The sequence below is a fragment of the Delphinapterus leucas genome, chromosome 1 (assembly GCF_059928025.1).
Source record: "Delphinapterus leucas isolate spDelLeu-1000000601 "Yukka" chromosome 1, BTC_Dleu_Yukka2, whole genome shotgun sequence".
In the NCBI taxonomy this organism is placed as follows: Eukaryota; Metazoa; Chordata; class Mammalia; order Artiodactyla; family Monodontidae; genus Delphinapterus; species Delphinapterus leucas.
Window position 1 is genome coordinate 40,740,653 of NC_143129.1, and position 17,159 is coordinate 40,757,811.

The 17,159-nt window shown below is 38.6% G+C and overlaps 1 protein-coding gene across 1 annotated transcript in view; it reads right to left on the reverse strand.

Annotated features, from left to right (window-relative positions):
* NUCKS1 (nuclear casein kinase and cyclin dependent kinase substrate 1) overlaps positions 1 to 16,706 on the reverse strand; it is a 30,996-nt gene extending 14,290 nt beyond the window's left edge. Inside the window, exons 1-2 of the mRNA XM_022593626.3 lie at positions 16,605 to 16,706; positions 1,233 to 1,282 (exon numbers count right to left, since the gene is read on the reverse strand). Coding sequence (XP_022449334.1) covers positions 1,233 to 1,282; positions 16,605 to 16,621 — 67 coding nt within the window. The 5' untranslated portion in view covers positions 16,622 to 16,706. The remainder of the gene's footprint in view (positions 1 to 1,232; positions 1,283 to 16,604) is intronic.
* Between the last annotated feature and the right edge of the window lie 453 nt (positions 16,707 to 17,159).

Sequence of the window (17,159 nt, forward strand, 5' to 3'; positions counted from 1 at the left end):
AACTATTATAGTAATATGGTTATATTACAAGCATTTTAGACTGTAAAGAACCCACAATTCTACAATCCTAACACAATTACTGTTATCAAGTAAATTACTTTTAAACTAAAGTATTATATATAGCACACTCTGGCACTTGAGGAAAATACCTCCAATTTAAAAAGTCCTATAAAACCTTAAAAAGTGACTATTCCAAAACTGTTTACTACGCCATCATATATAATCGTGAGTATCTAGAATAGTCTGAAGCTTCAGCAATTATTAAATGGTTGGATAATTATAAATTATGGAATACCATACAACCATTAACCAACGTAAACTTTTAGTAACACAAGAAAGATAAGTAGGGGTGGGGTGGGAGGGGCACAGAACTCAAAATTCTATAGCAAGATGTCAACTATATTTTTAAAAGGAAAAAAAGGACAAAAAAGTTAAAATGGCCATCTGCTGGCTAAAGGACTTTGAATAATATTTCTGCCTCAGTTTCCTTATCTGTAAAATGGAAATAAAAATAGTATAATCCCATTTTAACAGGAATGATCGATCTAAGGATTAAATGAGTAAGTGCAAACATTTAGTAAGCATTTAATAAATATTAGTATTACCTCTGGGAGGGTGGATTATGTTTTTATTCTTCTTTATACATTGCTGCATTTTCTAGGTTTTCCCAAGGTACATAATATTATGTTTATAAAGTAAAATTAGATTTTAAAAAAATAAAGGAAAAAGAATAGTAAACACATCTGGAAAATGAGAGTAAGGACATACTCTAAAAAGACCTTTTATGGCTACAATTTAAGATGCACTGCTCACTCTGAGTTAGTTCACAGATCAAAGGTATTTCACAAAATACTCTCATCGTACTTTACTATGCAAAAAATGTACATACTCCCTATTATAATGTATGAGTTTTACCGTGATTATAGCAGGAGATATATTAAACTAATAAACACTGCATCAGAATTATCGCACATTTAAACTTTGGACTCCAAAACCAGATAAGAAAAAAAATTATTCAAGTGTTTATTTTCAATGATTTACTAAGGAAAAGTTAAAATCCATGCAAGTTCAACGTTTGTTTTGAGTGACACAGATTGACATAATTTATATACACCAACAGTCTAAAAATAAAAAATGAAACCTATTTCAAAAGAATAATAAGAATGTACACAAACTGGGTATTCTTCCACTAGTCAGTCGAATTTACAACTTATTGACATCACAAAACTTACCAGCATCATCAGATTCCTGAAATTGTGAATAATCAACGACCTTCCTATTTCTGTAGAAAGAAGAGACTCTAATTAAGATCACAAAAATGTAGGACTTTTCTAAGATATCAGAACCCACATTTCTACTTCACAAACAGAATTAGAACTAGCTCTCTGAAATTTATTTTTCAACAAGCCCCTAACTCAGCCAAAAAATGTCACATTTTGTTATAGGAAAGTATAGCTTAAACCAAAAGTATTTCAAATGACAATTCTCATATTGCTCATCTGAGGCATAGCCCAAATACTATCCTTTCCTACAAAACAACCTCCCACCTCCCACAAGTACATAAAACAGCAAAATAAGCCAAACTACCATAAATAAATATTCATTATACAGAGATGATATCATATGCACACAAACCAAAACTGTAAATGTTACTTTATTCTTACTGATATACACACGTGTACACCTGATAAATAAGGTGAGTACTGAGTTTTTTTCACGGCAAAGTGACTTTTAATTATAATAGTTAATTATATTTAATTAACTTACCGTCACTATGGTGACGGTAAGTTAAGCCTTACATAGGAAGGGATGGAAAAAAATGGATTCATTCAAAAGATGCTCGTTATTAAAGACCTTTTTTCTTTTTTCTGGCCATGGCGCGCAGCTTGCAGGATCTTAGTTCCCTGACCGGGGATTGAACCCGGGCCACAGCAGTGAAAAAACCTGGAATCCTAACCACTAGGCTACATGGAACTCCCTAAAGAGCATTTATTAAAGATACAAATTTATGTATTTACTTGACTCAGTGATTTTTTTTTTGACTCAGTGATTTTTAAGTACTCCTTACTAGGTAAGGCATCTTTAATATCTCAAACAAATTTGATTTCCATTTTCCTACTTCATATTCTAAACTTAAAAGTTTAAAATTCCTCTCTTAGAGAGATATAAGAGCTTCCATGTTAGTATCCAAACAGCCTGGAACTTAAAAGAGCCTTAGATGTACTGTAACTAAATGGAAACTGAACAAGTGAACCGAAAGAACTATAAGGGAAACATGCCACTAACTACACTTAAACCTAAGTTGAGGACTATTCCTGGTTTTATAGATTAAGACACCATTTAAATGCAAGAACAGGAGAGTCAGAATTCAAGTGCAGGCAGAACTTCTATATAATATGCAAAAAATGATAGGGTGGGGTGAATTCTGAACACGTTTGGGGCTTAGATGTGGAGGAAGGTATAGCCACATCCTTGATTTAAGAAAGAAAAAAAAAAGGCTCTTAAGGAATTTTGTATTCTGTTTTTCTTTAGTCTACCAACAATGAATTATCTTCTGACTTTGCTGCCTCAATGAGTCAAGATGCAAAACTATATAAAATATGTTGTAACTATATTTTGTTATAAGAAACTGAGTTTATATATTAAAGATACCATTCTATTAGTAAAGTTAATTTCAAAAATATTGCTATTAGTTCCACTTACATGAGTTACCTAATCAAATTCATAGAGATAGGAAGTAAAATGGTGGTTGCCAGGGGTGGGGTAGTGGAGGATGGGGAGTCAATGGTATGTACAGTTTCAGTTTTGCAAGAGGAAGAGTTCTGGAAATTGAGTGCCCAAAAATGTGAATGTATTTAACGCTACTGAACTGTACATTTAAAAATGGTTAAAATGGTAAATATGTTATTTTACCACAATTTTAAAAAAAAGAATAAAATAAAAATATTTTTTCTTAAAAAAAAACCCTATTTGGGGGGCGCTAGTAACCAAACGCTTATCATGTTCCGGGAAATAGGGATTTTTAATGACAGATGCCATGAAAAACAGTATTATGAACACAGTGCAAAGATGACCATTTTCTGCATTACTTAGGATCAAGGAAAATGGGACATGGAACTAGGGAGAAAGGATCCAGAAGAGGGAGTTTTAAATCTTTATCTCTAACAATTAGGTACAGGTTCTGAAATCGCGGGCATAATAATTTTAGGTTAGCTGGTGGAATTGCAGCTAAAATACCGGTACAATTTCCGGTATCAATTTCTGATATCAATAGATACATCCTACGAGACTATATAAAGGAGGGTAACCATATGGCAAAGGATCATATGAAGAACTACTGAATAAACTGGGATTTTTAACCTGCAAAAGGGAAAACATGTTAGCTTTGGTGATCAGATTAAGTGTGGGTTCAATATAAAGAACTTCCTAACAGTTTACTAATGATACTTCCTTAGTCTATCACTAGAAACACTCCAAAAAGGAATTATATAGTACAGGATAAAGAATCTGCTAGTAGGAATCCTGGGTTCTAGAATTTCAAGCAAATCACTTACTTCTCTGGGCCTCAGTTCCTCACCTGTTGGAACTGATGACCTAAGTTGCTTGACAGATCTAAAAAGCTGCTCTATAAAATTAAATAAAATTATCAAAGTTTAATGAAAAAGATGACTTTTTCAGTTGTAAATGGTCAACTATCCTTTTGCACACCATACATCTTAACATGTACCATTTGTTTTCTTCACTAATCTAAGCTTCTTGAAAGTAACAATCATGTCTTATATCCACATTTCTGGTACAGAACAAGGTAAAAAGTAGGCACTCAAATGTTTTCTGAACTTTTTGCTCTTAGGACCAAATTTTAAGAGCTCTGTTAGAAACCTAATTTTAGAAAATACTCTAGAGGATAATATCCAATCTCCTTAAAGATTTTTAAGATCTAATCTCTTGCCACTTAACAAGCAAGCAACCCCAGGAGGCTTAATTCCACCAATCAGGTGGTTTTTTTTACCACTTGGTCATGCAGCTCCCTTGCTTAGAATGCTATTCATATCACTCTCACTCATATCAGATATAACCTCACCTCTCAACAACTTTACTCCCTTATTGATACTACATAAACTACTAAATGTCTGTCTTCCCTATTAAATGTGAACATCTTGAGGACAGGGGTTGTCTCTCCTTCATCTGGAACACCAAATTCAAGGAAGGCTTGATGAGTGAATGGACTTGGACTTGGCATCTGCAAAGGATTAGTGTGGGAAAGGGAATCAGTAGAGGGGATGCATGTACCACTGGAGTGTTCAACTTATCAGACATTTAATCCCACTGCCAACGACAAAAGAAAATTTAGTTTTCTCCAAACTGAAAAACTTGTTATTTAAAAGCTAAGAGATTTAAAAGGGGAATTCCCTGGAGGTCCAGTTGTCAGGACTCGGCGCTTCCACTGCGGTGGCCTGGTTTAATCCCTGGTTAGGGAACTAAGATCCTGCAAGCTGCACAGTGCGGCCAAAAAAAAAAGAGAAAGATTTAAAAGGCAATTATTTAGCACATTTTTTTCTATCCTACTTTTCAACACAGGAAAACTACAAAAATGTCACATAGACTATACTGACATCATATAAGCAATTAAATTAAAAAATTTCAAAACTAAATTGAAAGACTACTGCTTCCCTTGAAACACAAAATATTTTAACTTTCAATTATGTGAAAATGGCCAGAATTATCTTACATAACAAATGTTATTTATCACAAAAACTAAAACCTGAGTAAAGCAAAATATGAATATTAGAAGCACTCTTGCCTTAAGGGTAACTAGTCAAAAAAAAATCCATCTATAAATGCTAAAGAGGGGAAAAGAAAAAATATTTAAATGAAAGGGGCTTCCCTTGGCGCAGTGGTTGAGAATCTGCCTGCCAATGCAGGGGACACGGGTTCGAGCCCTGGTCTGGGAAGATCCCACATGTCGCGGAGCAACTAGGCCCATGAGCCACAACTACTGAGCCTGCGCATCTGGAGCTTGTGCTCCGCAACAAGAGAGGCCACAACAGTGAGAGGCCCGCGCACCGCGATGAAGAGTGGCCCCCGCTTGCCACAACTAGAGAAAGCCCTCACACAGAAACGAAGACCCAACACAGCCAAAAATAAATAAATAATTTAAATAAAAGATCTATGATAACAAGGGTCATTCACAAAAACTCATTATGATTTATAATAATCGTTTGGTTCATTTTCTGCTTTCTAAAGATGCTTATTCAAAACATACTGTTTTCCACTACTTAGAGATTTACCTTATTCAGGGTTGATATACATTTTTGATGAACTTATTCCTATGCAAAGTTGAAATTAAGAAGTCAATATTTAAGTCTAAAGGCATAGGAAGCCCTACCTCTAGCTAAAAACAAAGAAACATTCTCATTTTTATTAAATTAAATTCCAAAGCTAAACCAACTCTTCAGTGTAAAATGAGCATCAAAAACTGGAACTGGGAGGACAATACAAAATTTCAATATAGCATAAAAGTTAAAAACACAGATTTTTAAAACTGGGTTGAAATCCTGGCTCTGCCAGTTACTTGCCCTCACTGAACTTCAGTTTCCTCACCTATAAAATAGGAATAACAATACCTATCTCTCAAGACTGTTTCGAGGGCCAAGTACACAATTATCCAATAAATAGCAGCCATTATTTCTTGTAAGCACTTGTTCCACCCAGAATACTACTGCAATCTTGAACCCATGTAAATACACAAGTAACACTCTTATTTATTAGAACAGCACGATTAAGCTGCTCCTTTTAAAACCATTGTCTTAAAAAATAAAATAAAATAAAAACGTTATGTCTTAGAGTATTGATTCTAGTGCTATTTAGAAAGATTGTCTTTAAGAGTTTGTTGCTCATTTCATTAAAATGCAATATCAAAATACTCCCCTATTTTTATATTATTTCCAACTTTATGATAAAGTTTTCAGTAGCCATTTAGGCCAGAGAAAGTAGCAACAGTAGCTATTTTAAGTCCACCATTTAAGTCAGATCGATTTCTATCACTCAGATCAACTGGAGTTCCATCTAAGTCAGTCTAAAAGTTTGCACTAGAAAAGAGAACTGTAACCCAGTAAGGAAAACAAATGTTTAAAATAGAAACTATAAGAACACAAAAACTTCAATTAAGGGGCTTCCCTGGTGGCACAGTGGATGAGAATCTGCCTGCCAATGTAGGGGACCCAGGTTCGATCCCTGGTCCGGGAAGATCCCACATGCCACGGAGCAACTAAGCCTGTGCGCCACAACTACTGAAGCCCGTGCACCTAAGAGCCCGTGCTCTGCAACAAGAGAAGCTACCGCAATGAGAAGCCCACACACGCACCACAACGAAGAGTAGCCCCCACTCACTGAAAGCCCGCACGCAGCAATGAAGACCCAACGCAGCCAAAAATAAATAAATAAATAAGTTTAAAAAAAAGAAAAAGAAAAACTTCAATTATGTGCCTGCTCTTACTTTAAAAGCTGATATAATCGCTATATTTAGATTCTAAAGGTACCTTGGTCACAAATGAACCAATTCCTGGATGATCACCAGAGGGCTTTGAGATAAGCCCTTACTTTTGCATCAAAGTGCAAAAATGAAAGGTAAAGTTGAAAGCTAGACAAAGAACACTAAAAGATCCATTTTTGGCACCAAATGTGGATAACTCAAGCAATAGGATTTTTTTTTCTTCCATTCTCTTAATCATCAACTTCTTTTCACTAAATACTGGTAAGTCTACCCCCCAAAATGCCTTTTCTTTCTTACAGCAGCAACCATCCAAGACCAAATCAATAATATTCCTGAAATGTGAGGTATGTAAAACTAACATTCTAAAGAATCAAGGATCAACAGTATTTCAGAGATGGAAACTACCACATTTTTTGAGATGATCTCATCTAACCCTTTGAACCTTAAACATGAGAAAACAACTTAAAACCACAAAATTCAGTGCTACTCTTTAACAAGCCTGCACATCAAAATATGGAGAAACAATTAAGTTCCAGGTGAGGAAGCAGAACTTTAAAATAGAAACCCACATTTAATTATTGACACCCTAAGCTTTGTATTAAAGAACACAAAATCATTTTCTCAAGGCAAATCAGAGAGACTTTTAGACAATTTACTACATTATTTAGCTCAATCAAGCTATCTTCCATTTTTACCCTGAAGAAGTCCTATTGTTCTGACCAATGCAGGGAAGGAGAAGAAACACCTAGCTAATTTTCTAGAATTCAGCAATTTTCTCATTAGGCACTTAAAGTGCACTTGAAATCTGAGTTTTGAGAAACCCAAAATAGCTAACATAGCTCTTTTCACTAATCACCTAAGTGATAAACATCTAGAACAATGTTTCTCAGTCTATTGGTCACAACCCACTATTGGGTCCTGAAATCAATTTACTGATGTATAACCAGCACTTTATTTTCTTGGCTGCGGCTCGCGTGGGATCTTACTTCCTGACCATGGATCGAACCCAGGCCCCTGGTAATGAGGGCACTGAACCCTAACCACTGGACTGCCAGGGAATTCCCTATAACCAGCATTTTAAAAGAAAAAGAAGCAAATAGAAAATATCAGAGAAAATTACACCTAAATAACTGGCAAGTTCCTGAAACTTGTTTCAGGTATTTGTATTCTTGTGTGTAGCAAATTGTAATGTAAAATGTATATCTTATAGGAACTTCATATCAAAAAGGTCTGAGCCACTGCTATAGAATAAAATGATTTCCAAAGTAGTTTTTAGTTTCACCTTTACAAAAAACGATTTGTTATTAATCCACGGCCACAAAAGTATAACATCTCTTCCTATTTTAATTCATTGTTTTAAGAAAACCACTTTTTGGGGGCTTCCCTGGTGGTGCAGTGGTTGAGAATCTGCCTGCTAATGCAGGGGACACGGGTTCGAGCCCTGGTCTGGGAAGATCCCACATGCCGCGGAGCAACTAGGCCCGTGAGCCACAACTACTGAGCCTGCACGTCTGGAGCCCGTGCTCGGCAACTAGAGAGGCCACGATACTGAGGCCCGCACACCACGATGAAGAGTGGCCCCTGCTCGCCGCAACTAGACAAAGCCCTCGCACAGAAACGAAGACCCAACGCAGCCAAAAATAAATAAATAAATATTAAAAAAAAAAAAAAGAAAACCACTTTTTTTAAACTTAAGCACTCATAACACCTATCAAAGTTTGGTGGCCCATGGGGGACAGAGGGAAGGGTGATACACCACCAGGTGTATTACAGCTACTGGACCTTAGACAATCTAATCCAATCTTACCCAAAATGTGTTGTCCTATCAACAAATGTCCCTGGAAGGGCATGACTGAGAACCTTTCATGATCTCCCAAGGCAAATAATTCCAAGAAAACCGGATAATGAGACAGTTCTTCTCAGCGAGGTGAAATCTGCCTCTAAGTCCACTGACCAATTCTGTCTTGTCTAGCTCCTGGGATCACCATGGTCTAAATCTAAACCCTCTTGCATAGAGCCGCCCTTAAAATTTGTGCGACAGTTTCCACTTTTTTCTTCAAGGCTAAATACTAAAGTTTCTGCATATCAAATGTCCTTAAAACTTAGGACATTTACCTCTCTCCATTCTTCTATCCCTCAAGATTCTTCATATGCCAAGTTTTCTCAGGATATAAGAAAATTAGTTCATAGAAGCCGGGATACCTAAACTCAATTCAGGTTAATTTCTCACAGTTGCTTATTTTGAGCTTCATGTTCCTTTTGGCTAAGATATATTGCTTTGACTGCATCTTATATCATTCTGCTTTTTACAATTAAACAATTCAAAAACAGTCACAAGATACAAGAAAGCAAAAATTTTTAAGTAAATATTTAAAATCAAGAACATTACAGGAAATAGCCCTTTAAAGTTTTTCAAATGGAAAAAGTAAATTTCTGCACAAAAGGGGAATAAAGGAGTTCTGAATGATGAGCCAGGTATATGTTTGAGATAGTTGTCACAATGCCCTCCTAAATTTATTTATCAACTTGCTAATATTTCAGTCCAGATGAATAAATATGAACTCTTATATGGCACTCCTTATTCCCAAAATACATTCAGTTCCACCATATTCTCTCCATATAGTATACTATTTTATTTAAAAGTCACACACAAATTTCTCAGTATAACAAAGTATTGTGTAAATAAAATGGGCTAGGTTTTTCCCAACAGAAGTTTAGTGCAAAAACTATGCAATTAGGAACAGAGTAAACCTCAAGCAGGTGAGATTAAAGGGGTCTCAGGTAAGCACATTACCAAGTAGTCCTGTCTGCAGCAAGAGTCTTGGGACTGTCAGTGGACTCTTCCAATTGTCTTAACCCAACTACCAGGGACAAATCTGTAGCCTGAAAAAGATTTACTGACTCATTACAATAAAGGTGATGGAACATCAGAAGTGTGGAGCATCTCACCAAACAGAGGAAAACTTAAAAAGGATTTGGGGAAGGGTACAATTTAGGTGAAACTTAAATGAAGCAGTGCCTTGATAGGCTCAAAGCACAGCAGACTGTGAAAAGGGGTCTACATCAGGTCTAGACAATGAAGTGGACCTTGGGTCCTATTTCTTGACAAAGAAGTTTAGGTAGATGTGAATTTTGTGCCCAGCAACCCCTCATTTGAAGCTCTAAAAATGTTAAATCAAGGATAGCTCTCCGTGTCAAAAGGAGTTAGCTTTTCCTGACAAAAGTGTGATGTTTCACTCTGATTGATATAATTTCAAACAGCGTAAGTTTCTGACAGTCTGATTTTAGAGAATCTTTTCGTAGCAGGAAAGCAGTAGTCAAAGAAGCATTGCTATAAATCTTGCCAGTTGTAGCATATCTGTGGAAGATAGTCTGTTACCCCAGCCCAATGAATAGCCGGCTGGATTTTTACTTCTCAGTGGAGCTAAGTTTTAGTTTCTCAAGTAATTCATCTTCTGGGCCATTTTATCTTGACACATGAAATCTCCCTGAAGATCACCCTGCTTTGCAGGTAACTGAACAGGTGCACAGTTCAATAAGTAGATAGGCACTAAGAAGCACCTGAAAACATGCTATAGCCAGTTGAAACACTCTTTGGCAACCTGTGGTCTCTTCACCAAAAATATTTTAAAGACCTATAATTATGGCTATTTAGATACTATTTTAAAATATGGCAATGTAATTCTGTAACAATTAGTTCCACTTCCTAGAACCTAGATAGTAATATTTTTTAAACAAAACACAGGGATGCCCCATTTTGACCAAAGTGGTCATATACTAAATCAAATGTTTTCTCTTATTGACCACAACACCGCAGTCTCTAAGTGCCAGAGGGGCACTATTCACATGGACTATAATGTGGATGTAACACAGATGGTGTCCCAGAGTTACACAGAATGGTGGCCTTGTTTTTATATTTCTGGGGAAAACAGACCAAAAACATAAATAAAATCAATCTCCCTTACTTTATTCAAAACTACTTTCTTCTTATTAACTAACTAGTTGTATTGCAATGATTTCAAACACTAAAACTCAACCACTTATCTTGGTAACTTTTGTCAAGTTAAATCAACCCCAATTTATTAATCTTAATTTCCTTCTAATTGTAATATACTGACGAGTTTTATAATAGGTGCTCAATCTTTTCAAATGCTATGGTTTTTCTCCTTTGGTCTTTTAATATGTATCAGTGACAGATTTTAAGTTTTATTCCCGGCACAAATGCTACTTGATCATATGTATTTTTAATACATACTGGATTCAGTTAGCTAATACTGTTTGGCATTCTTGCATCTATACATGTACGTAAAATGAGCCCATTAATTTTCTGTGGTGTCCTTTAGGTGGCTTTGGAATCTATTCACTTATTTTGGTCAGGGGGAAATGTCCCTGATTATGTATACACTTAAATGCCACTTATCTAACATTCATGTTTCCTCCCACTTTTAAAGCCTCACACTACTTCAGTGCTTTTTCCTCTACGTTCAGGTGTCTTTTCCTTTAATTAACCCTTCTCATATTCTTATTCCTTCGAAAAAATTTTCGTTTCCTCCACCCACCCCGCCCCCCCAGCTCACTTTAAAGTTGGTCTTCCCCACCAAAGTCCTGCTATGAACCATAACCCCCAAATGTGCTACTACCACGAGAAAGAGTTAACACCCCGTGGCAGTGTCTGATTGGAAAGACCACACTGGCCACAACCTCTATTTGAATTCCTGCTTCCTTTTTAATGGTTAGGTGAACTGGATCAGTTACTTAATTTAAGCCTCAGCCCTCTCACATATGAAACAAGGGATAATATATACCTTGCTCAGAGTTGTTCAAGATTTTGAAAAACATGAGGAGTATCCGGCAGAATTGGCACAAAAAGTGTTGCTCATTAAGTGATGGCTCTATTGAGTTTCGAGTAATTTTATTTTTTCTAAAATTGAAGATTGAGAAAGGAACCGTGCTGTTAAAGGTCTAGTCTTCTTATCTACAATTTAGAAATTCAAAAAGTTCTGACAACCAAGTCTTTTCATAATTTATATGGTGGTAAACATATGTGGGGCAGACAAGAGGGGCTTTTTAGGATTTTCTTTTAGTGTGAAAATTCCTAGGTTTTACCACAGAGATTAATGTGTTTGATTATAGGAGCACTACCCCAGACCTGGTGATGGTACATTATATATACAGTATAGGCGCCCTGTTACCTTTTAAAATTTTTTTTTTTTTAATGGTACGCGGGCCTCTCACTGTTGTGGCCTCTCCCGTTTCTGAGCACAGCCTCCGGACGCACAGGCTCAGCGGCCATGGCTCACGGGCCTAGCCGCTCCGCGGCATGTGGGATCTTCCCGGACCGGGGCATGACCGTGTCCCCTGCATCGGCAGGTGGACTCTCAACCACTGCGCCCCCAGGGGAGCCCCCATTTTTTAAATTTTTGAAAAAATTTGAACTTCTGAACACATATAGTCCCCAATGGTTTCAAACTAAGGATTGTTTACCTGTAAAACATTCTACGTGAATCAAATGTATACAATAAATGTAAATCTAATGGAGAGTTAAGTAGGTAAGACTCACGCAGTCTAAATCCAGCTTTACTGTTATTTCTACGCCTTAGCTCCTAGACTTAAAAGTCATCAGTAGTAAATTGAAGGAACTGGACTTAATCTCAGTTCTTTCTAGTTAAAAAAAAAAATGCTTTTAATTAAAACTTATTCTGAGAATTGTTTTGAAGAGTAAGTTGAAAAAATTGCTATTTAAAATATTTTGACCATATATTTCCCCTCAAATATTTTCTACATAGAGCTTAAAAACCAGTGCATACAGAATGCACTCACCATTATTTGGAGATTACAAAATAAAATAGCATTTGACCATCTTCATGCCAAACACTAGGAAGGGAAGAGTGTTACCACAGAAAGAATGCCAGCATTGTATTCAGAAAATCTAGGTTCAAATCTTGGCTGTTTCACAGTTCTGTGACCTTGAGTAACATATTATTTAAGCTTATTTCATCATCTACTATATGGGAATTTTTAAAAAATCCTCTATTACAGGGTTGTAATAAGGATAAAACAAGATAAAGTGAAATCCTCTGTACCTGACTCTGCACTTACTCTTAGTAAATGTTTATTTGGTAATGACTCCAAAAAAAAAAAAATCAAACTTTAAAGTCTTTTTTTTGGCATTTTATTTTTTGGCCTCGCCGCACACTGGATCTTAGTTTCCCAACCAGGGATTGAACCCTGGGCCCCGGCAGTGAAAGTGCTGAGTCCTAACCACTGGCCCGCCAGGGAATTCCAAACATTGTCTTCTTGTAATTTTCAGATTAAAGACATATATGTTGGGAAATGTTGAATACTTAAGTGTTGTTATAAAATTAACTGCCCCATTATTCAGGCTTTCCAAGTTATTATGTGAGATATCTTTGAAGGTAAAGTCTACAGAAGAGTTTATGTCTTTTTAGAAGAAAGTGACATGAAAGTAATAATAAATGTACAGATCAAAGGTTAATAAAACACACTTCTTTCACACACACACACACACACACACACACGACCTGGACATAGAGAATAAGATCAGATACAAGGAACCAGGCTCATCTAAAACCACATTTACTAGTATACTAAATCTTAAGTGTCTTCCTGTGTATCATTAATTCCAAGCTACCTTGAATTTTCAGGTTTCCAAGTTTTTCCCTTTAACCGAGGGCTTTTTGAAACTAATTTTCTGGTAAGAGAAAATATCCATTTTTTTAAAGAAATCCACACACATTCCAACCGAATTCTCTTTGAAAAGAAAGCAATCTGGAATCTTGGGGAAGCTGATTCTCAACATAAATAAAAAATGACCAAAAAAATTTTATATCAATCTGTAAAAGCCTATGCTTTCACATCTAAACTTTCAATGTTAAAGGTTCCTTGCAGTCTCAAGTACTAAACAAAAGAAGACAAGACATCAGGTACACTTACATTATAAAGAAAGGAGCAAACAGACTGATCTGAGTGATCTGGACCATTTTCAATAAGGGAGGAAGATTTCTGAAGAATATACAAAGGTAAATTTCAAAAAAACCTGGTTTCTAGGCTGGGCAAGTTAGTAAATCTCTGAGCTTTCTTTCAAAAGTAACAGCATTTTCTTCCCTACCTCACAAGGGTAAGAGTCATGAAAGCATTTTGAAAAGTTAAAAGTGCCATACACTAAAATAACATCAACCCTTATCTGGTAGAAGAAACAAGTGATTATGTGGAAAGGGGGGAGGATGAGGATAAGCAGGGCTGTAAATTAAGAATCTAGGTTCTAGGCCCAATCTTGGCATCTACTAGTGTGTGATGCAAGGCACTTCACTTGTCCAGGTCCCCACATTAAGTCACTCGTAAAATGAATTTGCCTAATTTTTTTTCTGGCTCTAAGACTGCAATTTTACGCTATAAATTTGAATCCAAGGCCTAAAATATTTCAGCTCTCATTTATATATGAGTCAGATACTGTAAAAGGTGAAAGCAATACAGTGTGAACAAAACTACTTAGATATGTGTTGCACACATGTCTATGGAAAACCCTGCTGTAGCTGGTCAGTTCCTCATTCCATTCATTTGGAAACTGGTGTCAAGCAGCCATTAGTACATTTCTAAATCTTCCTTAAATGCTTAGGTTAATATTAAAATGAAAATAATAGTCACAGTAAAAAATGAAAAGCAGAAAATCCTCAAAATTATATACAGGCCTAAGGGCAGAAACATATCCCAAAAGAAGCTGCAGGGACACATTTTCCAACACATGCTTTTCCTGTTTTTGGTTTGTTTTTAAACAAGGTTGATCATTCTGATATTGGGTCAACATCTATTTTTTTTTTGTTACATTCCCTCAAGTACACAGACTCTTCAATTACAAAAGCACTTCCCTAAGGCAGAACTTTTTTTTATTGCAAAATTTAACAAACCACCAAAGTCAAGTTTAATTATTTCTGCTTTATTATTGGTCAAGAGTATGTTAAAGGCTTTCAAAAAAGTTACAAAGAGACTTCTTCACTAAAATATATAATCAAAAACCAAGTTGCTTTAAAATTAGTAACTTGAAAGTGACCCAAAAAGCCCACAATATATTAACTTCATTCTTCAATTAGGGGCAAATATACAGTTAAAATTACTTTTAACAGACTGAGCAAGAAAAAAGTTGTGCACAAATCCCAATGCCTTCAAAAAACTGATTAGAACGTGCTTAATATATTTACTCCTACCCTGTGACATTAAAAATCCAAGTTTTCAAGAAAAAAAAGTTCTGTTCGTGTTCCAGCGTCTAAATTTGGGAGCACAAACTCAGGCAAATGAGTAAAATTACAACAATAAAATTAAAAGTCATCAAAACCTAATGAACTGCAGTTAAAAGGTAAAGAAAAGTAATAGTCCAACTTCACCACACAGTAATTTACTCCCAGAAGACAGAAGATCCAATCCAGAAGAAACAAATCTTTATTATGATATTGTCTATTTCTCCTGATCCTAAAGAAAATACTCTACATAAACTGATGGGATACACTGGTCATTTATTCATAAACTGATGGGATACACTGGTCATTTATTATGCCAAAAAAAGTATGCAAACTATAATTTGCAATATCTATTCAGACTCCGTGCCAAAAAGTAGGCAAAACTCTTCCCGGTGGCGATGGTGAGTTATCGGAGATGTGGGTTTAAATTAGGCAGAAAAGCTGTCAGGTAGTTAGTTAGCACTCTCCTCACGCCCACCCCGAGCGTAGGAGCATGCAGCCCCATACCCCCACCAGCTGGAGACTGCTGTTCTAGTCTGCAGACAGAACGGTGTAGCACAAAACCCTTTCCGGGGTTCCAAACCTCCCTTTAGAACTCTAGCTCAAAATACTTCCGTTCCTCACAACTTGGAATGAAGGGGAAGCAACAACTATTAAAACATTTAGAAACTAAACCTATTTATCCATAAAGCACTATGCAAAGCAGCCAATTCCTTACATTGAAAGCGCCAAGGACATTATATTAAAAGTAATATTTATTTTCAACAGCTCTCCTTCGTAAGGCCTCAACAGATTGGATTAAGCCACACCCCTCCAAAAATGGCACATTCCATACGATAGCCGGGAGGACGGCCAAGGGCGATTCCACCGTCCGCTGGGGAACAGCAAACTTGTTGAAATTCTCAGAATAAAGTCTAACGATTAACCGAATCTAGCCCGTTTATTATTAAAGTTATTCGAGGTAAAGATAAGATTACAAAAACATCCGAGACGTGTACGCCGAGGAAGAGGAGAGGTAGCGGGAACGAGAACCACACGGGATTTAGGTCGTGCAGTTAACCCACACCTCCCTGAGTAGGGACATTTCCGAGGAAGGACATTTCTAGTCGGAGGCAAAGAGCGAACTCGAGGCGGGGGAGCGGGGGTTAACCAGCTCAAAACTCCGAGTTGGGGGAGACACAGCAGTCATTTTCCAGGGCCTAGTCCCGAACTCTCTCGGCTGCGGAGTGAAAAAGAACGCGTCCCGCCCACGCCCGGCCTGATCCGAGAGGCGGGGCTCTGCAGCGACCCGGAGGACGGAGGCGGGGCCCGGCGGCAGAGCTGCCCCTCCTGCTTTGCATGGAACACCCCCGTCCGCTAGAGAAAAAGGGCTGAGTTCCCCCCCCACCCCCACGCAAGCCGAGGGGGGAAGGGACAATACGGCGTCTCCGCCCCCCCCCCATTAAGGTGGGGTCCGAGACCCAGTCCGCTGGTCCCCGCGGCCGGCTCCAAGGGGCCGGGCCGGAGGAGGTGGGGCCTGGGTGGGGGCGCTGACTTCACACCCCTCCCCCTCCGACCCACGGAGGTTCAGGGAACACCCCGCCCGCTCCAGTGCGGCGAGTGGGGGAGGCAGCAAAGCAGCCGAGAGCCCTGCAACGGCGCGGGGCGGGGAGGAGCGCGCGCATGGGCGCGCGGCCGCTACCCCCACGCAGCCCCGCGGGCCAGCAAGGCCCCCTACGCTCAAGGGCGCGCGCGGGCCCCGAAAAGGAGGAGGCCGCGCGTGGCACAGGAGAGGGCCGACTCTAGGCTTCTGTCCCCCACTCCTTCACCACCACCCCAACCCCCTCCAACCCGTTCCAGGCCTCGGACTCCGCACTGACCTGACAGGCCGAGACATGTTCGCTGTCGAAACAGGACCGAGTCGAGAAGCCAAAGACCAGGACCCCCCCCACCCCGCGCGCTCGGCGCCCCACCCCCCCCAACTTCGGCCGAGGGGGCCGCTGCCGCCGAACCCCGAGCTGCTGGCTTCTCAAACTCCGCCGCTCCTTGGTTCAGGGCCCCTTAATCAGACGAGCCCCCCGCTCCCCTGTCTCTTCAAAATGGATGAATCAAACCAGCCGAAAATGCGCCAAAGCCGCCGTACAACCAAAGCCGCTAGGGCCTGTGGGCTCCGCCCCAACACGACCGGTCATTGGCGGCTTCTGCCAGATGCGCAGAGCTCATTCGTCCGTTTGAATCATCACGTCTCCCAGGTTCCGCCCCACTCACTGATAGGCTCCGCCTCCTCCGTGAGGTCCTGTTAGTCAAGGTGCTCTGAGAGCGCACGGCCGCAAAACAAAAATGGTCGCTGCTCGGCCCGCCCCCTGGTTTCCACTCCAGAGTTGCAGATTCGTCTTGGGTTGCGTCTTAGGATGACTAGGAAAAAAGATTTATTA